The following is a 23,684-nucleotide window of genomic DNA, read 5'->3' as shown; positions in this document are numbered from 1 at the left end:
TCTACTTTCAGCATCTGTAGGCCCAGGATTTCTTGGAGATCTCCATGTACACTGTCATCAATGTTCCCCTGGGTCTAGGAACTTCACAGTACAGGGACCCCACTCCTCTACTCATTTCTCTCTTTTAAGATAAAAAGTGTTGCCTGCCACACCACTGGGAATCTCCCTTACATGGATTAGGACTGTGTGAATCTACTCTGCCAGGCCATTTTCTCTCAACAAAGCTGCTCACAAAAGCCCAAGATGGCCGTACTGTGTCTGGCCACCATTCACCAGTCAATCTCCCTCTCTAGTTTCTCAGTTTCTCCTCCCAGTAAGTATTCAATCCACTTCTCTAACCTTTTCTCTGAAGTTCAGAGTCCCAAGATCTTCATCTGTGTCTGTTTCATTTGGTCTCTTGTATCTTTGTTGTAGACAGTCTGTGTAGCACATCTGCCTAGTCCGCCATCTTGCCAGAAGTCTCTTGAAATACTCTTTTTGATGATGAATGCGATGTCATTCCTCTTCAATTTGACAGTCCTGGCATAGTAAACATGATTGTAGGATTCAAAATGGCCAGTACCAGTCCATTTCAGCTCACTAAAGCCTAGGTTTTTTATCTTTATGCGTTCCATTTCATTTTTGACAAATTTCAATTTTCCTAGATTCATATTTTGTACATTCTGCATTCTGTTGTTACTAGATGTTTACAGCTTTTTATTACCCTCACTTTGAGTTGTGCCCTACCACAAATAAAGGTCCCCAAACCTGTGCTCCTTCCACATCGTTAAGGTCAATTGTCTTTTAAGGAGGCAGCTCATCCCTAGTCATATTTTGAGTGTCTTCTAACCTTAGGAGCTCATCTTCTGGCATTTTATCTGATGTTGTCTGCTGCTATTCATGTTTTCAGTGGCTACTCATTCACAAGTAGTTTGCCTCTCCTTGCTCATAGTCTGGAAATTCCACTGAAACCCATCCACCTTGGGTAACCCTACTGTTATTTAAAATGTAAGCTTCCAGCATCACAGCAACACACAAATCACCACAACATAACAAATGGCATGGACAAGTGGTAATTTTAGTTATTTAGTGCTGCTATAAGAGAAATCCCACCAGTGGATGACTTTAACAAACAGAAAAGTATTCTTTCCCAGTTTAAGAGGCTAGAAGTTCAAATTTAGAGTGCTGGCTCTTAGTGGAGGGTTTTCTCTCTTTGTCAGCTCTGAATAAAGGTCTCTGTCTCCTTTTAGAATCTGTAAGGCCCAGTCTTCGTGGAGATCTCCATGTGTCCTGGCATCAGTGTTTTCATGCACTTAGAAGCTTCATAGTGCAGGGACCCCAGGTCCAAACAATGCACTCAACTCCTGGCTCTTCTTTCTTTGTGTCAATAGGTCCCTCTCAACCTGTGTCTGTCTCCAGCCCGTTTGCCCCAGGGCTGGCCCCCACTTTCTGCTCAGCCAAGTGTTACAAAGCTATTTTAGTTCTGTCCATTGTACCCAGAAGCAACTCCTTCTGCCAGTAAACTTTGGCTACTTTGGCTGAGGTCACTCAGCGCTAGCTCCTTGAGTTGGCAAACCTAGCTTCCCAGACAAGTACCCAGAGACACATCACTATGCTAACAAGTCTCTTGCCCTCAGGCACTTTCTGTGGACTGGGTAGCCAACTGCTCTATCTCTTGCTGGTCCCCTGCGTCTGCTGCCACTGCCTCTTGCCATCTCTGGTGTCACACAGTTCATGGTCTCCTGGATCAAGGAAGTTCTGGTTCTTATTTCTTGATGGTAGTGAGATTCTCCCCTTCTGCCTATTGGATGGTTCATTTTAAGCTTAACAGGATGGCAAAACCAACCAATCCCCTTATTAGGGTTCCATACATCTTATTTGGATGGCCCCACCCCATAACGGTACCACGTACCTTATTTATGTTCTTATTAGTAAGCTATCCAGTCCCCTTGGTGGACCCACAAGCACCTCACATTTGTGTAGTCCTGGTATGGCACTGCAGGTTAATGTGCTGCAAGTTCAGTTTGAACTGCAAGGTCGGAGGTTCAAGCTCACCAGCCACTCCTTAGAAACTCTATGCAGGGTCACTATGAATCAGAACCAACTTGATGGCACTTAACAAAACAGCATATACTCATGGGAGTGTGGTGGCTTTGTAGGAAAAACACTGGACTATGAACCACAAGGTTGGCAGTTTGAGGCCACCAGCCACTCTATGGGACAAAGAGAAGGCTTTCTGCTCCTGCAAAGATTTACAGCCTAAGAAACCCTATACAGGATCACTATGAGTCTGTACCAACTCAACTGTATTTAATAACAACAACATATACTCATGGGGTCCTGATGCAGCACTGTAGGATAAACACTAGACTGCTAACTGCAAGACTGGTGGTTCAAGCCCACCAGCTGCTCCACAGAAACCCAATGCAGGTTGCTAAGTGTTCAGATTGACTTGATAGCACTTAACAATAACAACAACATATACTTAACAATCATTTGGTGGGAGTTATAAAGATTTTGGCTAGAAAGGCCATACTGAGTAATTCACAGCACTGTACCTTGGGTAAATTGCTTACACTCTCTGAGCTTCTGTTTCCTTCTGGGTAAACTAGAAGCACTGACAGAAGCTTTCATGCAAACACTTCTTTAGTGGTAATCATTAAGTCTAATAAGGTTTTGTGTCAATTTGATAACATGTAGTTATCACCTCCGTAATGAAATCTAATGTAATACAACCAACCCCATGATCTGATCTGATGTGATCAGCCCTGGTCTGATATTATTATTCCCATGAGTATATGCTGTTTTGTAAATATTCACTTCTGTGATGTTAATGGGAGCATGATGGCTCCATAGAATTATCACTGGACCAGAAACCACAAGGTCAGCAGTGCAAGCCCATTATCTACTCTGCGAGTGGAGGGTGGGAGATGAGACATCTGCTCCTACAACAATGTATAGCCTCAGAAACCCTTAGGAAGGAACTAAGAATATAATACCCACTTCTTCAGTGTGAAATAGATCAAACATGCAAGCAAGATGCATTGATTCTAACTGGTGATTGAAATGCCAAAGTTGGAAACTAAGAGGAAGGATCAGTAGCTGGAAAACATGGCCTTAGTGATAGAAATATAATGCTGGAGATGGTATGATAGAATTTCACAAGACCAATGAGTTATTCATTGCAAATATCTTTTTCAACAACATAAATGACGACTATACACCAGATAAAGTACACAGAAATAAAATTGACTACATCCATGCGAAGACATGATAGAAAAGCTCAATATCATCAGTCAAAATAAGGACAGGGGCAGACTGTGGAAAAGACCAATTGTTCATATGCAAATTCAGGCTGAAGTTGAAGAAAATGAAAACAAGTCCACAAGAGCCAAAATATAACCTTTAATATATCCCACTTGGAGTCCTGGTGTGGACTGTAGGAAAACCACTGGACCACAAGGTCATTTGAACCACAAGGTCAGGAGTTCAAACTCAGCAGCTGTTTCTCAGAAACCCTATACAGGGTTACTGTGAGTCAGAATTGGCTAGATGGAACTTAACAACCTGAATTTAGAGAGTGAAGATTTGATGTGTTAGACGCTAATAACCGAAGATCAGAGGGTTGTGAGATGATATCAAGAATATCATACAGGAAGAAAGTAAAAGGTCATTAAAAAGACAGGAATAAAGAAAAGACAAAGGTGGATGTCAGAAAAGACTCTGAAACTTGCTCTTGAACATAGAGAAGCTAGAGTGAATAAAAGAAATGATGAAGTAATTGCTGAGCAGACTATTTCAAAAGGCAGTGTGAGAAAATAAAGTATAATAAAATGTGCAAAGACCTGGAATCAGAAAACCAAATGGATAAAACATACTCAGTATTTCTCAAGGTGAAAGAACTGAAAAAAAAAAAATTCAAGCCTTGAATTACAATATAGAAGAATTCTATAAGTATGGATTGCATCATTGAATGACGAAGAAAGTATCAAAAGAAGATGGAAGGAATGCACAGACTCACTGTACCAAATAGAAATGGACGTTCAACCATTTCAAAAGGTAGTGGTTGAACATCGAAATATGATCAAGAGCCAATGTTACTGAAGGAAAAAGTCTGAGCTTCCCTAAAGGCATTGATGAAAAACAAGGGGATTGGAAACGATGGAATACAAATTGAGATCTTTCAGTAACATGATGCAGCACTGGAGGCACTTATTCATCTCTGCCAAGAAATCTGGAGGACAGCTACTGACCAACTGATTGGAAAAGATCCATATTTGTACCCATTCCAAAGAGAGGTGACTCAATGGAATGCAGAAATCATTGAATAATATCATTAATATCACATGCAAATAAAATGTTGCTTAAAATAATTCAGAAACGGTTGCAACAGTACATCGACAGGGAATTACCAGAAATTCAAGCCAGATTCAGAAGACATAGAACTAGGAATATAACTGCTGATATCAGATGCATCTAGGCTGAAAGCAGAAAATACTAAAAAGATGTTTACTTTTACTTTATTGATGATACAGATTTTTGACTGTGTGGATCATGAAAGACTTTGGATAACATTGCAAAGAATGAGTATTCCAGAACATTTAATTGTGCTCCTGAGAAACTAGTACATAGACCAAGAGACAGTTGGAAACATCAAATGGTTTAAAATTAGGAAAGATGTATGTCTGGGTTGTACATTTTCTTCATACTTATTCAATGTGTATCCAAGAAGCTGGATTGTATCAAGAAGAATGTGGCATCAGGATTGAAGGAAGACTCAATTAACAACCTGTGATATGCTGATGATACAACCTTGCTTGCTGAAAATGAAGATAACTTAAAATACTTACTGATGAAGATCAAAAACCACAGTCTTCAGTATGGATTGCATCGCAATGTAAAGAAAACAAAATTCCTGAAAACTGGACCAATAAATAATGAAAAATGGAGAAAAGATTGAAGTTAAAGACTTCATTTTGCTTATTAGATCCACTCATGGAAGCATCAATCAAGAATTAAATGATGGATTGCACTAGGCAAATCTGCTGCACAAGACCTCTTTAAAGAGTTAAAAAACAAAGGTATCAATTTGAGGACTAAGGTGGGCCTGACCCAACCCATATTTTCAATAGCCTCATATGTATGTGAAAATTGGACAATAAGAAAGACTGTAGAAGAATCAATGCATATGGATCACGGTGTTAGAGAAGAACATTACAAGTACCACTGTGATAGTTAAGGTTTTTTGTCAACTTGACTGGGCTAGGATTCCCAGTGGTTTGGTAGTTGAGATGTGGTTGTCTCCATAGTAAGATCTAGTACACTGTACTAGACTGTACAATGTACTAGACTGTACACTGTTGTTAACTCTAGAATGATTGGCTATGAGAGCCAATCAATTGAAAGGATGTTTCCTCAGGGTTGTGGCCTACATCAATATAATGGACACTCAGGCAAAGCTTGCTTGCTTTCTGCTGAGTCTGGATCTTGCTCCAACATCTGGTTCTCTGGACTTGGGCCAGTGGTCTGTTCTATTTGCTAGTCAGACCTGCCTGCTGATCTTGGTTTTTCTGACCCGGACTTGGGACTCTCCCACCTCTACAATTATGAACTATTTACTTGATATTAGCTTCTCTCTCTACATGTAAAACATGTTTCCCTGGTTTTGCTTCTGTATGGAACCCAGCCTAAGACAACCATGGACTGCCAGAAGAACAAACAAATCTGTCTTGAAACAAGTGCAGCCAGAATGCTCCTTAGAAGCCAGATGGCGAGACTTAATCTCTCATGCTTTGGAGAGTTACCAAGAGGTACCAGTTTCTGGAGAAGGGCATAAATGCTTGGTAAAATGGAGGGTCAATGAAAAAGAGTAAGAACCTCAATGAAATTGACTGACACAGTGGCAGCAACCATGGACTCAAATGTAACAACTATTGTAAAGATTCTACAGGACCAGGCAGTGTTTTGTCTTGTGTTTAGGGTCACAGTGAGTTGGCACCTGACAACAACAATGATGTTAATGACGTTATGATGTTATGTTTCTGGAGCTTATCTCTTTTGAGACATAAAAGGAGAGAGAAGTAAGTAGAGAAAGAGGGACCTACTACCACCAAGAAAAGAAGAACCAGGAGTGGAATGTGTTGTTTGGACCTAGGGCCCCTGCACTGTGAAGCTCCTAGAGCCAGGGAAATATTGATGCTGAGATTCATGGAGATCTTCAAGAAATGCTGGGACTCCAGATGCTGAAAGGAGACAAGGAGCCTTCTCCAGAGTCAGTACTCTGATTTCAGACATCTAGCCTTCTAAACTATGAGTGAATAAATTTCTGTTTGGTAAAGACATCCACTCATGGTATTTCTGTTACAGATATAAATGGGGAGGATCTGACTATTTAAAAAACATAATTTATATCAAGCTTTTACTATGTGTCAGTTACTGTTCTTTATATAAACTAACTCATTTAATGTGCAAAACTCCCCCAGTGAGGTGGATACTATTAGTATCTCCATTATCTTTATGAGGAAGGGTTTCCCACATAGTAAAAGCATGATGTTCGATTTAAATTTAAAAAAACAAAAAAAGCTGATCCTCCTCCCCACCTCAGGTATCCGTAGATGTGAAGTGACTTGTCCAAGGCTATACCAGTTAAGTGGCCTAGTAAGCATTCAAACCCAAGCAAGCTACCTCTAAAATTCAGGCTGTCCCTCATTGATGCTCACAGAGCACTGGGCTCCAGCTCAAGAGCACAGGGAAGCTTCCAGTGGGGTCTCTGGGATGCAAGGGACTGTCTTGCATCAGTCTGGATGAGCAGACCTGGAGCTCTGTAAGAGGCTCTGAGAGGACTTTCTGATTATGAAGGTAGTGATCGCTAACATGCAGGTATGAATAGAGTCTGATGTCCTCCCATGGAGGCCAGTTTGGAGGGAAATGTGGGTTTCTGAAGGGCCTGAGTTCTCATATCAAACCTCCCAACACAGAGATGAAGGGTCCTGTGTGGCCCTGGGGCCAGAGGCTTTGCCCATTGGCCACCTTCTCTCCAACTACCTGCAGCACCCTCCCCATCCCCAGCTCCACTAGGCTGTGTCTGAAAATGAAGAGAACCAAATATACTGCAGGTTTCATGCCTGCCCCATTTTCCCTGCAATTGCTGTTTCTGCTTATTTGGCTAGAGATTGCCAGGTGGGAGTGCTTGGAAACTGCCAGGGTTCCAGGTGTCTGGCACCCATCCCAGAGGCCTTGATGATCTGGCATTGCTAAGTGACCACACAACAATCCTCACCTTCCAACAGAGTGGTAGGATCCGTGGTTTACAGATGGGGAAACTAAGACACAGTGTCCCATTTAACATTGTTGTTAACTGCCTTCCATTTTCCCCCAACTCATGGTAACCCCATGCAAAACAGAATAAAATGCTGCCTGGTCCTGTGCCGTTTCCATGGGCAGTTGTGCTTCGGATGGTTGTGACCCAGAGGTTTTCATTGGCTGATTTTCGGACGTAGCTCACCAGGTCTTTCTTCCTAGTCTGTTGTTGGAAGCTTCACTGAAAGCTATGTAGTATCATTGCAACAAAAATGCCTCCACTGAGAGATGGGTGGTGACTTTGCACGGCTGCACATGAGGTAGGAGAATTCTACTACTGAACCACCCATGTACCACCCCCTGCCTCTTTTAACATACATATATCATATAATTTCATCCTCATAAACTCAATGTGAGGTGAGTACTCATGTTGTCCCATTTTACAGACAGGAAAAGTGAGGTTGCGACTGGGGAAGTTACTTACTTTGGTCATATAGCTCATTAGGATGTCAAGATTCAAACTCACATCTGTCTGATCTCAGAGTCCATGTTTTCTCTGACAAACTGGGGTGTGTGTGTGTAAGTGTGTGTATCACTGGCTGGGGAGCAAGCTGACCAGAAAGGTGAGGACAGAGGCAGTCACAGAGTCCAGATCATGAAGGCTAGGATGCATTTCCTTTCAGGGGAATGAAATTTCATATCACAGGTTGCTGGTTGCTGGACAGAGGTGAGCAGGGTCTCAAAGAACCCAAATGAAAAGAGCTGTGGATGGGACTTGGCATTCCAGGTGGAAGAAATTGCTAAGACAAAGGTCACAAGGTTGGACATTCAGACATGGCAGTGTTAAGGGTGAGGCTGGGCTCAGTATAGTGTCAAGAGGGATGAGGAGGCAAAGTCAGAGTGAGTCTTGAAGAAAGGCCTTGAACGCCATGCCATGAAAAGCAGTTGGACTTTCCTCAGGAACCACGGGGGCTTCCTAGCAGAAACCTGTTTGCTCGACTGCTATGGTGCATCTCACAACTCCTCACCTTTGCGGACACTATGCCCCCTGTCCAATCATATTGATTCATGTAATTTTTTTTTTACCTTTTTATTGTGAATTGGGTGGTGGTTTATAGAGCAGATCACCAATTCATACATATTTTGTTTCGTATCATTGATTGCAATCCCCTCAATGTGACATCACTTATCCCTGTGTTTCCTGTTTCCATGCCTCTCTTCCAAACTTTTCTGAACCTTGTCTTTGGATAAATGCTGACTTTTTCATCTCAAATTCTATGATGTGCATACGTGACTAGTGTTGTTCTTCCCATGACAGACCTATTATTTTGCTTGTGGAAGAAGGATGAGGCTTTCTGTTCCCCAGAAGAGTAAAAGCCTCAGAAACCCTATACAGGGTCGCTAGGAGTCAGAACCGACTTGAGGGCAACAATTAACAACAATTATTTGACTGGAAATTGAGCCAAAGTTGAGTTCAGTTCCAGACCAGGTGACTAAATACCATAGTGTCTGATCCCACCAGTCTCTAACCGACCTGGTCCCCGTTTGTGATTTTGAGTTTTGTGCCACTTTTTTCTCCCTCTATCCAAGAACTTCTAATGTGGGCACCATCTAGTTCTTCTGGTTTTAGAGCTGTGGAGATAGATGCTCATTGTTGATGATCTTCTGAACATATCTGATTCATGAGCCAAGTCCTGCCTTACATCCGTCTGCCTACTGGTTCGCTTTAGTTGTTTTCCAGTCGGTGCCTGAAGAGCCTCCCCCATGCTCAGTTCCGTTGAGGAACGGAGCCGGCCAGCGCAGCACCCACCCCAACCCAGGCGCGCTCCCGAAGCGGCGCACGCGCCCATCACCGCTGGGACGTGACTCTGAGAACGTCCGCTCCCGGCCTCAGCGGCGACCGGAGAATTACCCACGACAAGCATGTCCCGCTCCCGAGGTCGCCACCATCCCGGTTCAGAATTAGGACCTGGTACTTTCGACCCAAAGTTTGAGAACTTTCCGCTGGTTTCAGAAGTTTTCTTAAGTGTCCTGAGAGCTTTTCTCCTGTCGAGCCTCCATTAAGGCACTTATTTAGCCACCCATTTACCCTTTGAGGTCCTTCCCCCTTCCCCCTCCTAATTAAGTCACGACCCAGTAGCCACGGCGACCTCCTGATTGATAGACATGATTACCAACCGACTTCAGGAAATTCCCATTTGAGCCCGCCCGGCGCATGACCGGTGGCCCAATTAAAGAAGTGGACGCGCCAAAGGGGGCGGTAACGGGGCTGCAGAGGTTGTGGCGGTTTCCCGGTGGTTACGTGCTGGGGACTTGGGCGTCTTCGGGTTTTCGGACGATGTCGTGATACAGCATAACAGCGTTGACAGCGTGAGCGCACTCCTGCGGAGGGAGCCCTTCCGACTCGGAGGTGTCGGAGCAGGGTGTTATTTGAGGGCGCTCCTTCGAAGCCCTCCAGAGAGTGGGGGGAGGGGTGGCGGACTAGGAACGTCCCCTTGTGCGCTTGCGCTGGCTCTCCGTCAGCGGGCCCGTATTCCTGCGCATGTTCGTAGTGCGCGGGGTCCTGCGGCGGCCGGCTGTACTGCGCGTGCGCCCCCGTGAACCTTCTGAAGAGCGGAGCTGGCGGACGTCGGGCGGGAGGCCAGTGACGTCGTGAGAAGCGTCTTAAAGTGCGGCCCGGGCCAGTGTCCGAGGGTCCGACCGGAGTCGGTCCGTGCCCCCGCGGCATGAGGCGCGGCCGGCGGCCTTGCCCCCCGGGACGTGGTGAAGGTGGAGGAGGAGGACTCCCCGTTGCCGTTACCGCTGCATGACCCGCCGCCTCTGAGGCCTGACCCCACGCCCGGTTCTTGGACATCTCCCGCTGGGCCCTCTGGCCACGCATGGGGGCCCGGCGTTGAGGAGCGCTCCTCTACGGGGGCGCCGGGGCGCGTCCCCCAAGGGCCATGCCCTGCCGCCCCGCCCGCCCCAGAGGACCCTAGAGAGCGGCGCGGGGCCATGGCGGCCGCCGGCGGCTACACGGACCTGCGTGAGAAGCTGAAGTCCATGACGGCCCGGGACAGCTACAAGGCGGGCAGTCGGGAGGCGGCAGCCGCTGCCGCCGCCGCCGTAGCTGCTGCCGCTGCCGCCGCCGCCGCTGCCGAACCCTACCCGGGGCCCGGGGCCAAGCGCAAGTTCCAGGAAGACTCGGACCCGGAGCGTAGCGACTATGAGGAGCAGCAGCTGCAGCGGGAGGAGGAGGCGCGGAAGGTGAAGAGCGGCATCCGTCAGATGCGCCTCTTCAGTCAGGACGAATGCGCCAAGATTGAGGCCCGCATCGACGAGGTGGTGTCCCGCGCCGAGAAGGGTTTGTACAACGAGCACACGGTGGACCGGGCCCCGCTGCGCAACAAGTACTTCTTTGGCGAGGGTTACACGTACGGCGCCCAGCTGCAGAAGCGCGGGCCCGGCCAGGAGCGCCTCTACCCTCCAGGAGACGTGGACGAGATCCCCGAGTGGGTCCACCAGCTGGTGATCCAGAAGCTGGTAGAGCACCGCGTCATTCCCGAAGGCTTCGTCAACAGCGCCGTCATCAACGACTACCAGCCTGGTGGTTGCATCGTGTCGCACGTGGACCCCATTCATATCTTCGAGCGCCCCATTGTGTCCGTATCCTTCTTTAGCGACTCGGCGCTCTGCTTCGGCTGCAAGTTCCAGTTCAAGCCTATCCGGGTGTCCGAACCTGTGCTTTCCCTGCCTGTGCGCAGGGGGAGCGTGACTGTGCTCAGGTAACCACCTGGAAGGAGCCCATGCTTTGTACCGATCTGCCCCGTTTCTCTGCTTGTAGGTTGGGGGAAGTTACGGGAAAGGGCCTGTTCCACGGAAAACAGGGATTGCAAAACAGCCAGGGCCTAAGGGGCTGGTCTAGAGTTGTGTATTATTGAGGCTGGTGACGTAGTCGTGGATTTGACTGAAAACTAATCAATCTACAGGCATTTTTGTAGAAGGCAGTGGAGCTGGGTATCAGGCAGCTAGGCTTCAATTTCCCCATATTGTTTAAAGCAAGTCTTTCCATACCAGGCTTCCATTTCTAAATCTATGTTTCTAAAAACATTTGAATTTAGCTGTTTGGAAGTCTATTCTGCTTTCCTGTTGGATTCCTTAACAGAAAATGCAGAAGGCCCTGAGAGTATTTAATTGAAGCTCACCTCCATTCTCCGGATGCAGGGGGTGGGAGGGGGAGTGGCTTCCCTGGAGTTGCACAGATTAATGGTTAGGTCAGGAATAGAGTTTAGCACATTCTTAAAATTCTCCCCTCTTGGCTGCAAAAGAGCCCATTGGTCCTTCTAATGATGTAGTACCTGTTTCAGAACTGAGTAAAACAAAGTCAGTTAGTCTTATGATCCTGCATGTAGCCTTGTAGTTTTGTCAGTAGCAGAACTTAGATTCTTAACTGAGAATTAGATCTGTACCCTAGTCCCCAGAGGAGGATGCTTGCCGGCATACCTTTGTTTATGTGAAGTAGAAAATTTATTTGGAACTTGGCCTCTTTTCAACACTGAAACAGGTAAAAGTATAGATGTACTTCAGTAGTTCTCAAAGCCTATTACGTCTAGACGACAGCTGTCCAGTGAAACTTTATTGACCATTGAACCGGTAACATTGGGGTTTTGTTATGAGCAAACTAATCCCCAAGTGGAGTCAGGACAAGCCACATTCCAGGTGAGGTTGTGTGGAAATAGGGCCCCTGAAGCCCTCTTCATATTGTAGGGCAGGTCGTCTGTCAACAACAGAGGTTACTTCCCTATCTGTATGTAGATGGTGGCAGAACTTTGTGATGTCCAAGGTTTCCTGACAGGAAAGTCTACAATTTTAGGGATGACAGAAACAGTACGTTGCCTTCCTTGTATCTCTGAAGCACAGTAGGTACCCACCTCAGGAACCCAGAGGGCTGTTTACTATTATCAGGCAGATGCCCCCCTGTCATTTAGACAAAACTAATTCTCCGCTCTACATAGTGTTTCCAGAGTGATGTCTGGGCATAGCTCTTTAAAATGGGATTTCTAGGCCAGACCCTCCCAAGAGGCTTGCTGTGTACAGCAGGTTGGTGTTTGACTTAATGGGAAGGCTCTCCGTGCTAAAAGGATCTCATACAATTCAAAGACCATTTGATCTCTTAGTTAGATATTAATTTTCCACATGGTCACAGGCCCTCAGAATTGTTTTCAGGAGGTGGAGCAGTGGCAGGTGTGTAACAGGGAGTCTTAAAGCCTTCCCAATCCCTTCCAGCCTTTCCTGGATTCTGATTTGGCTGTGGAGTTTGTGTGGGAGGCCTAGCTACCTCCTGAAAATGCTGCCCCGGGCTTTGAATTCAGCTCTAGTTTGTTTTGGCATCTTGTGGGCGTTCTTGGAGCTGGTTTTCACCTCTAAAGTGGGGTCAACTTCCGAAGTCTATTAGGATTAAATATGGTGATTTGGTGTCTGCCACAAAGCTTGGCACAGGGTAGGCACTTAAATAGGTACTTACTTTCACACATAACCCTGTTCTCATGCTGGGCAAGGGCTAGGTATTTGGTGGAGCTTGATTCATGGCTCTTAGAGTTCACAGCCCATCTGAGCCCACACACAATGAGTAGTAGAGCCCAGGATGGTAACTGCAGGAGCACACTGAGGAAGACAGCTTATCCTCTAGCGTGTTGGAAGGTTTTGGGAGGATCTAAGCTGGAACTTAAAGAATGATTGGGAGTTTACCAAAGAAAGCAAGGAGGGATGCAAAAGTAGCAGCTGTGACAGCGATAGCAGGGTTGGGGTGTACCTGCCAAAGAGGCAACAGCAGGTAAGGGAGAGTGCTGACTTGAGGCATAGGTGTTCTTTATTAGACCTTAGATCCAATTTGAAGTAGAGACCTCATGGGGTGGGGCTGTCATGGTATAACTTCTCAACAGTGGCACTGTTCACATTTTGGCCTGGATAATTTATTGTGTGGGCTGTTTGTGTGTGTGTATAGGGTATTTAATAACATCTCAGGCTACTGGAAACCTTCTGTGATAGAAATGTTTCCAGATATTACCAAATGTACAGGGAACAGGAGGGACACAAAATCACACACATAAACCGTTGAAAACACTTCTCTGGGCTTCTGGAACCCAGCCTTCAAATTTACATCTCCTAGCACCTGCTCACTTATCACTTTCAGCTTACTTTCTGTGCAGGTGGGTGCCTGTTAGCAGTGCCCTTCTTCAAATTCCATTTGTGTTCTTCCCTTAAGCTAATAGGAGAGGTGATGCTTTCTCACAGTTTGATAACGTAGCTCAGAGGTGATGAGCTATAAAGCCTTCCATGTTGGAAGGAAGGAGCTGATTATAATAGCCGTGTTCTGATGATGGGGGTGGGGGATTCTGGTAATTCTCACTCGACTTGGGCTTCAATTGGTGGTGGTAGCCGTGATGTTTGTTCTTGTCCCAGGCAACGTGGCAGGAATATAGTTTTATATTTAATAGTCAACAGCATATAAGTCAGTGTATGGCAAATATTGACTCAGCAGTGCCCAAACCTGGGCATTTAGAGCAATGCTTCATGAACAAGCTCCTAAAGTACTTGAAGTCTTTTCCCAGTTGGCAGTAGTTTTTTTTGTAACCTTACTATGCTGGTGTGTGTGGTACCCCTCTTAATGCTTGTTCTCTAAGGAAGTAAATATTGCTTACCTTCTTTATACATCAGCTCATCCCACATACCCTCTCTAGTCCCTGTTGTGTGAATGTTATTGTTGTTAAGTGCCGTCAAGTTGGTTCCAACCCATAGCAACCCTCAGCAGGGTTTCCGAGGCTGTAAATCTTTACGGGAGCAGAAAGCCTCATCTTTCTCCCGCGGAGCAGCTGGTAGTTTCGAACTGCTGACCTTGAGGTTCACAGCCCGATTTGTAACCACTACGCTACAAAGTCTTAAGTGCCGTCGAATCGGTTCCGACCCATAGCAACCCTATATAGCGTTTCCGCATTAACCCTCATGTGCCAGACTGCAAAGCTGTTTGAACCGCCGACCTTGCTGTCTGGCACATGTGGGTTGATGTGGAAACCCTATACAGAGTCACTGTGGGTCGGAATCGACTTGACGGCACTTAGCAACAACACGCATCAAAGTCTTGCTGTGATGCTATAAGAAAAGCCCTGGGCAGCTAACTGCAAAGTTGGCAGCTCAAACATACCAGCTGCTTCTTGGAAACCCTACGTTGTTGTTAAGTGCCATTGAGTCAGTTCCGATCGATAGCCACCCTGTCTAGGGTTTCCAAGGAGCAGCTGGTGAGTTTGAACCGCCGAACTTGCAGTTCAAATGGCTTTGCAGTGTGGCACATTAACCCCCAGCGCTACACCAGGACTCCAGGGTGGGAACCAATTGTATGGCACTAAACTCTGGTAGCGTAGTGGTTACGAATCGGGCTGCAAACCTTAAGGTCAGCGGTTCGAAACTATCAGCCGCTCCGCGGGAGAAAGATGAGGCTTTCTACTCCCGTAAGGATTTACACCCTCGGAAACCCTGTACAGGGTCGCTATGGGTCGGAACCGACTCAACGGCACTTAACAACAACAACAAACAATTAACAACACCAATTGGATTAATTGCCTTAAGGCTAATTGCTTACTTGCTACTACTTTTAATCACTGCTACCTGGTATATCGCTATCATTTTTCACCAGTACCTTTAGTGCAACTTGGATTTAGGATGTTTCCTGCATCATTCAATATTTTGCCCAAAGAATCCTTCAGAATTGCAACCTGAGGCTTGAAATTTTTCATCAGTTCTTTCAGCTTGAGAAATGCTGAACATGTTCTTCCCTTTTGGTTTTCTAACTGCAGATCTTTGTACATTTTACTATAATACTTTGTCTTCTCGTGCTGCCCTTTGAAATTTTCTGATCACCTCTTTTACTTCATTTCTTCTGTTTGCTTTAATTTCTCTGCAACCAAGAGCAAGTTTCAGAGTCTCTTCTGACATCCATTTTGGTCTTTTCTTTCCTGTTGTTTTAAAGTACTTTTATTTTCTTGTATTATGTTCTTTATGTCATCCTACAACTGCTTACTCTGGTCTTTGGTCATTAAGTGTCTACTGCATCAAATCTTGAAAAGTTCTCTAAATTCAGGTGAGATATACTTAAGCTTGTATTTTGGCTCTTATGAACTCTTTTTAATTGTCTTCAGCTTCAGGCTGACTTGCATATGAGTAATTGATGGTTGGTTCACAGTCATCCCCTGGCTTTGTTTTGACTGATGATAGTGAGCTTCTCCATGGTCTCTTCCAACATGTGAGCTCAATTTGATTCTTTGTTTCATCTGTTGAGGTCCACATGTATAATCTCTGTTTATGTTGTTGAAAAATGAGTCATTGGTCTTGCAGAAGTTGGTAGAAAACTCCGTCTCATCGTTATTGGCTTTTGTAGCTATTGTGTAAATTTGAGTAAGAATTGTATTAACTTGTTTTCCTTATAAGCCTGTGAGTATTATCTTATTATAGACAGCATTATATTTCAAGATCTTGAAATAACTCTTGGATGATGAATGTGGTGCCATTCCTCTTCAATTTGTCTTTCCCGTCATAAGAAGACCATATTCTATTCAAAATGTCCAATATCAGTCCATTTGTGATGTGGCAGGTTAATACGCTGGACTGCAAGGTCGGTCTGAACCACAGGGTTAAAGGTTCAAGCTCACTAACTTCTCCTTGGAAACACTATACAGGGTCGCTATGAGTCAGAACTGATTCGACGGCACTTAACAACAAATAATGCCTATGATAACCATTTTTATGCATTCCAATTCATTTTTGATGACTTCCAACTTTTCTAGATTTATATTTCATACATTACACATTCTGATTATTAATGGACATTCCATTTGTTAATGGATTCTTCTCATTTTAACCTTCATCGGCACATCTACATCATGAAGGTCAACTCTACTTTGAGGAGACAGCTCTTCCCCAGTAGTGTTTTGAGTACCTCCCAACCTGATGGGTTCATTTTCTGACACTGTAGCAGAAAGTATTCTATTGCTATTCATAAGGTTTAAAGTGGCTGACCTTTAATAGTGGCCCGCCTCTCCTTTTTTCTAGTCTGTCTTCGTCTGGATGCTCTTTTGAAACTTGTTCAACGTGTTGTCTAACTCTGCTTGTGTTTAAAATACCAGTGGCATGGCTTCCAACATCACAGCAACACAACCACCATCACAATATAACAGACTGATTGATGAGTGATGGCAGTGGTTAGAACAGAACAAGAGGATGTTGAATGATTAATAAGGAAAGGTGTTTATCAGTGTTGTATCCTTTCACATACTTATTTAATCTGTATACTGAGCAAATAATCTGAGAAGATATATTATCTGAAGAAGAATGTGGTATCAAGTTTGGAAGAAGACTCATTAGCAATGTGCAATATGTGGATTACACAACCTTGCTCACTGGAAGCAAAGAGGACTTAAAATGCTTGCTGATGAAGATCAAAGACTATGTGTTCAGTATGGATTGCAGCTCAATGTAAAAATCCTCTTAAACTGGACCAATAAATAACTTCATGATAAATGGAGAAAATTGAAGTTGTCAAAGACTTCATTTTACTTGTATCCACAATCAATATTCATGGAAGCAACAGTTAAGAAATCGAATGACGGATTTCACCTGGCAAATCTACTGCAAAAGACCTCTTCAAAGATATCAAAGAACAAAGATACCAGTTTGAGGACTAAGGTGAGTTTGACCCAAGCCATGGTATTTTCGGTAGCTTCATATCCATGTGAAAATTGGACAGTGAATAAGGAATCAACATAGAAGAATAATGGTGTTGGAGAAGAATATTGAAAGAACCATAGACTGCCAGAAACAAACAAATCTTCGTTAGAAGAAGTATAGCCAGGATGGTGAGACTTCAGCTCCTGTACTTTGGATATGTCAGGAAGAGTCTAGAGATAGATTGACAGTGGCAACAACAGTGGACTCAAAACATTTGTGGAGATGGTGCAGGATTGGGCAGTTTTCGTTCTGTTGTGCATAGATCACTATGAGTTGGGACTGACTTGAAAAAACACCTGATCTGTGGTTGGTGGCCTGTGGCCATGTGAAATGACTCTTATCTGTATATTGCTGGTCATGGACATGCACAAGTGAGCTCAACCTGCACTTTATCCAGTTAAAAGTTGATATTGGGTAGGTTGGGCAGCTCTATCAGTTCTGGGATATGGGCTAAGTTTGTGCCTCAGGTTACTAACAAATGTTAGCTTTCTGCTAAAATAGTTGGGGATGTAGGGCAGATAGGTCCGGTGCCATATCTGTGTGGAAATTCTGTGATTCCTTGAGATGGGGAGGAGTCACAAGATGAAGCCAGGGCTATGTACTCTGGAGTTAGGGGCTTTGATTGCCTTTGGTGCTGCCAGGCCTGACACAGCAAAGGGTGTCAAAGGAAAGGAGGCTGGTTGGCAAGCTATGGTCTTCATTACAAAGGTCTGAGCTAAAATGGTCAGGATAAGTAGTCCATGTAAATGTCGGGTCTAATTGATCATTTTAGCTGGGCAGTTGCTGTATAACCATCACTGAGATACTTTAGCGATCCAGGGATATGCATTATCTTTATAGATCTCTGTATGGACAGGAACAATAGGGGTAGATTCTTGCCCTTTGTTGAACTCCGAGGTGTCATTTCCCACCCCACCCAACCCCCAGTGACAGTTTGGATAAAAATTAGCTGTCCCCCAAAGAAAAGAAAAATCAGCCTAGGTACTGAAATGGTTTAATGTCAAACCTGGTTAGAATTCCAGCACCACCACTTCAGCTATTTGACCTTGGGCAAATTACCCTAACCTCTCCTTGCCAGCAAAATAGGTCTAATGCAGCAAGGTCAGCAGTTCAAAACTACTAGCTGTTCCGCAGGAGAAAGATGAGCCTTTCTGCTCCCGTAAAGATTTATAGCCTCAGAAACCCTGAACAGCCTCGCTGTGAGTCGGAACCGACTCCACAGCACATAACCACCACCACCATTGTTACAGAAGGCTTAAGTCTCTCACACTACTACATATTTATTTGAAGCTTAGCTAAAAATGTCTCAGGAGATGAGCAACCCTCTGCTTTACTACTGTGTGTGTGCCATAATATGTGCAGACCATCTTCTGAATTCAGAAAGTCCTAAGATTTCTCACACTGTTAGGCTACATTCTCCTTGGGGACTGGAGTGTAATAAATAAGTTGAGCCTGGGCTTCTTAGTCCTATAGGCTAATCATTGGTGAGTGAGGCAGACTCTGGGAACTGCCCTGAGCAGGTGGCTCTAGCTGCCAAGATGCTGTCACCATTCCAAAATCTTGACTCTTCTATCCGTCCTAGCTTGGGCAGAGCTGGGGGCAACTAGAAAATGGAGGCCATCTTGGAAGTATGCCTTGACAGCTTAATCTCCAAGATTAAGATTGTCTCCAAGATTGTCCCTAATCAGGGAGAGATGTGTAGTCCCTTATAGAAGTTTTCAGGTTTGTTTAACTTGCATTTTAATCTTCTTAGGAAGGATTTGGCTGTGATCTACTTTGCAGATGTAGAAACTGAAGCTCTGAAACAGAACAATTTAGTTCAGCAAACATTTCATCTAGTGTCTATGTATACAGAGATGAGGAAGACCTTTGAAAGATTATTTTCTGCAAGGGGTCGGCACAGTGTCTGCAAAGCCAAACGTAGTAGCAGAGAGGTATGGTGAATGTGGGAGGGCAGGGGTGATAGTGATGTGATGGAACTGGGAACCCTGCCTGAGGGTGTTAGAAAATGCTTCTCAGAGGAAATACAAGTGTCAACTTCTTCATTAGTCACTCTAAGGTATAGAGCTAGTGGGTGACAGGGCCAGGTTTTGTCACTTAATGCACACTGCTGCATGAGTATTGGGAGAGAACAGGAAAACCCAGGCAACATGCAAGCAGGCTAACCAGCAGGAGGCATTTTCTCCTTTCACTTCCCTATGTAAACAACGAGATCAAACGGCACAGAGACTTTTTTTCATGCCAAGGCTAGGGCTGGACCCAAGGACATTAAATTTTTAAACTGGCCAACTGGCAGTTTCAGTTTCTCTGTGACAGGTCAGCCCCCTAGCAGTAGGCAGCCCTCCTCTGGTGTCTCCAGTATATTTTCTGCTGAAGTTCAGCTAGGAGAACTTCCCTTTGTCATAACTTTTAGCCTCCCAACTCCAAAGGATTCAAATACTCTGAAGAGGGATTAGTCACTAGGCTGTGCCAAGAAGTTCAAGAAGACCAGTGGTAATGAGCACTCCTGGCTGATCAGTGCCAATGTCGTTGATATGGGCCGGTGTGGTCCTATTGCCTAGCTCTTGCAAGGCCTAGAATCTGGAATGACTTCTTTTCAGGTCTAGAGCCCTTTAGGGAGTGGGGGCAGTTAAGCTTTGACTTATGTCTGGAGTTGCTCCAGAACTGCATCTCCAGAAGTGGTTCTTTGGAGGTGAGAAGTCAGGGCCCTAGTGCCTAGAGCCAAGTCAAACACATAATAACATCTGTTAAGAGTAGGGAAGATTGTCTGTAGCCAGGGCTATGGATTTAGGCCTGAAAAATATGCCATGGAATGCCTTTGGAGGGAGGTTGGGCATAGCTCTTTGGGGAAATCCTGTGTGTATATCTGAAACTGCCATATAGTGTGGACTCCCATTCTCCCCTGTGTGGAGTGACAAGAGCACAGAATAAGATCTGAGATCTTAGCTTTGGGAGTAGGTTCCAAGAGGCTTGTGCTACTGGCAGGTTCTTCAGATGGAGAAAGTCCTCATCATACCTTTGTTGGCAGGTGCCGATTCCAAGTCTTTGGCTTACCCCTTTGGCTTATGCCAGATTTGTTTAGTTAGTGGGCGTGATGTGCTAGGCCCTTGTCTTACCTACATTTCGAAACAGTTTATAGATAGGCCTGATACCCACCCCAGTCGTTATAAACTCTTGATTCTGCTGTCTGCTGTTAAAATCTTGTTTGTTGTTAAGTACCATCAAGTCAGCTCTGACCCACAGCAACCCTGCATAGGGTTTCCAAGGAGCGGCTGGTGAGTTCAAACCTCCAACCCTGTGGTTCTAACTGACCTTGCAATCCAGCGCATTAACTCCCAGCACCACACCAGGACTCTAATCTTTTAGTAGCTGGGAAAGAATATGCAAATAATGAAGCATAACACAGGCACTTAAGAACTACTTGCTATCCTTATGTATATGAGAAAAAAAAAAACCAAACAGGTTTAGGTTCAGCACCTTAACTAAGTAGGTGACAAAAGCTGAGGCTCCCAGCTAGTTCTCTTCAGCTCCCGGATCACTGTGTAGCATGTCTCACTTTGTGCTGAAGGATATTAATAGCTGTTATTTGAGAGAAGGTGCTTTGGTCAGTGCTTTAAAGTACTAATGGTTTTTGAAACGTTCTTATCAATATTTTCCAGATTGATGTGACTGGGAATTTGTAGTCTCCTGGACTGTTCATGAAAACTGATCTAGGAGCAGCATGGCAGGAAATACTTAAAAACAAGGTGTTCTTTGCCCCTACTCCAATAAAACCTTCTCTTTACTCTTTTTTTCAAACTTTTTTTGTGATTTGGTGAAAGTTCACAGAGCAAATTGGTTTTACATTCGATTCACACAATGGCATTTATTGAAATCCCTATAAGGAGCTCTGGTAGCATAGTGGTTACGAATCAAGCTGATAACCTCAAGATAAGCAGTTTGAAACTACCAGTGGTTCCTCGGGAGAAAGATGAGGCTTTCTGCTCCTGTAAAGATTACAGCCTCGGAAACTGCAGTGTCTCTATGAGTTGGAATCTACTCCACAGTACTTAACAACAATACTATAACAGCACTTTTCCCACTTTCTCCCTGTATTTATCATTTCCATTTGTCTTCCTTTCCTGTCTTTTCTACCTTCTGAACTTGATCCCTGGGCAAATGATTCCCTTTTTATCTTGAATTGGTTGGGTATTCTAAGGAGTTTGGACTTCCTTGATGCTGTTGTTCACTTTCTGTTAAGTGCCTTTGAGTCGGTTCTGACTCATAATGACCCTATGTACGGTTTCCAACCTTGCAACTCAAACCAACCTTGCGGTCCAGTACTTTATATTAAAGCTTCACACCAGGTTCACCTTATAGGCTAAAAGTTGACTCATGGGGTGATCTCATTTGTAAGTTTGAAGGGTATTTAAGGACCATAGTCTTAGGGGTTCAGCCATTCTATGAGACCAGTAAGCCTAGTTTTTGTTTTTGGTTTTTTTTTAGGATTTTGAGATTTGTTACACCTTTCTTCCACTCTATCCATGACCTCTATTTTCTCTTTCAGAGATGCCAGCATTGGTAATTAGGCACTATCTACTTCTGGTCCAAGAGTCATGATGGCTGGGTTTATCCTTTATACTTGGCATTCAGTTCTTAACCCAGCCTTGCCTTTTTGAGGAGTCTTTCTCAGGTCTGCAGTACTCTGAAATTTGAGAAAGGAGATGATTAGCAGCAAAGTGGAAAAGGCTTTGCAGTCCAGGGGCAGTTGGGAATCTTAAGCAAGTGACAAAGAAGGCACCCCCCCTACTTCCCCAGCAGACCTGTTGAGTGTTTATAGCTCTGTAAAACTGCCTCTCATCAGTGTAGGAACTTGGGAGGGAGATGGTGGTCACTTGGGTGCCATGTTCCCAGTGAGGAGTTTGCATCCAGACTTTCAAATCTGAAGGATTGTGAAGAGAATTGTCATCTACCCACACATTTGTTGATCTGTAAGCAGTTTCAAAAATCAAGTAACTTTTTGAAAATAAATATTTGAGTATGATGGGAATTCTGAACACAGCTGTCATCAGAAGTTTGGATCCCCAAATGGAGGCTTTGAAAGTTTTTTTGTTTTGTTTTTTTCCAGTAGACAAATTACCTTTTTGAACATTCAGTCTTAGATTACCTTAATGAACCAATTCTATTAGCATCTGCCTTGGCTGCCTCAGCAAGCTGAAAGGTGGGGAAAGGAGGAGATGCAGCTCTTTGTTTTTCATCAAGGTCTGGCTTCAAGTCACTCCAGATGCCTCTAAAGGGACTAGAAAGGTGTCACATCTGAAGAGCCTTAAGAGGCCATTGGGTCACATCATCCCAGGCTTTTCCTGGCTAAAAGCGCCTTGGAGCTTATCTTATTTCCCTTCTTGTGGATTTTTGAACCCCTCAAATCACTTTGCTTGTTCCCCCTGAACTATGTTCCTGCCCCCTTGTTCCCAAGAACTTCGGTTGCCTATTCATTTTCCACAATCATGTGCTCTGTTTATTTTCAGTGGATATGCTGCTGATGAAATCACTCACTGCATACGGCCTCAGGACATCAAGGAGCGCCGAGCAGTCATCATCCTCAGGAAGTAAGTGCCCCCGACATCTGGCACCTTTGCCTTAAATTCAGGCGTGTCTGCAAATGTAGACCTGGGTTCATGGGTCCTCTGTATCGATGGAATGGCAAGGCAAAACCTGGGAGAGAAGAAAGCAGTAAGCTCTTTTTTTGTTTGAGTTCTGTGAGAATAGAACTATTTTATCTTTGGCAGAAAATTAACTTATGTGGCTATGTAAGGAGATTGATGTTAAGTGCTGTTGGGTTGGTAGCGACCCATAGCAACCCTGTATAGGATTTCCAAGGAGCGCTGATGAGCTTGAACTGCCCATCTTGTAGTTCAAACCGAGTTTGCAGTCCAGCACGTTAACCCACAATGCCACACGAGAACTCCATGTAAGGAGATAAGGGCTGAGCAAAAGCACATGTTCCTGGTATTTATGGGCTTTTGTTTTTATTGTTGTTAAGTGCTATTGAGTTGGTTCCAACTAATAGTGATCCTGTATAGGGTTTTCAAGGAGCGACAGGTGAGCTTGAACTGTGCGATCCAGTGCTCATCCTAGCGCCACACCAGGATCCTGTTTCTGGATATCGGAGATAGGATTTGGGGAATGTTCTTTCAGAAATGACTCCCCACTCCCACCCCCAGCCTCTTTTACCCACCTCTTTGGCTCTGATTTGTCACATGTGATTTCACAGATTATTTTTAAACTATGCCTTAGCAGCTGGCTATAAAAATGCCTGGGTTTTACTTTCACATTTGGGAGAAGCAGAGAGAGAGAGGAGGAGACAAATGTGGATGTTGGGATGCAGTGTACAGCAGATTCACAGCTTGTGGCTGAGGGAGTGGAGGAGGTATGGACTAGACTAGCATGGACAAATTTCTAGACATTGAGAACACTTCTTCCCTTCGCCTCATAATTGAGTGAACTGGAATTTGCAGAGATCAAATGGAATTGCTTGGGGTCAGAACAAGCTTTCCTTTTGTGTGGAGTTCCAAAGAGGACAGGTGATTGGCTGGGTTCATATAGAAGACTTGTGAGCAAAGCAAGTTGTTGTTGTTAAGTGCCGTCTAGTCGGTTCCAACTCATAGCGA

General features: G+C 44.6%; 1 protein-coding gene across 1 annotated transcript in view; it reads left to right on the top strand.

Annotated features, from left to right (window-relative positions):
• Nucleotides 1–10,272: 10,272 nt before the first annotated feature.
• ALKBH5 (alkB, alkylation repair homolog 5 (E. coli)) overlaps nucleotides 10,273–23,684 on the top strand; it is a 28,542-nt gene continuing 15,130 nt past the window's right edge. Inside the window, exons 1-2 of the mRNA XM_006875532.1 lie at nucleotides 10,273–11,042; nucleotides 22,542–22,622. Coding sequence (XP_006875594.1) covers nucleotides 10,273–11,042; nucleotides 22,542–22,622 — 851 coding nt within the window. The remainder of the gene's footprint in view (nucleotides 11,043–22,541; nucleotides 22,623–23,684) is intronic.

Source organism: Chrysochloris asiatica, unplaced genomic scaffold, assembly GCF_000296735.1.
Source record: "Chrysochloris asiatica unplaced genomic scaffold, ChrAsi1.0 scaffold00331, whole genome shotgun sequence".
Taxonomy (NCBI): domain Eukaryota; kingdom Metazoa; phylum Chordata; class Mammalia; order Afrosoricida; family Chrysochloridae; genus Chrysochloris; species Chrysochloris asiatica.
This window is presented reverse-complemented; position numbering and strand designations above follow the sequence as displayed.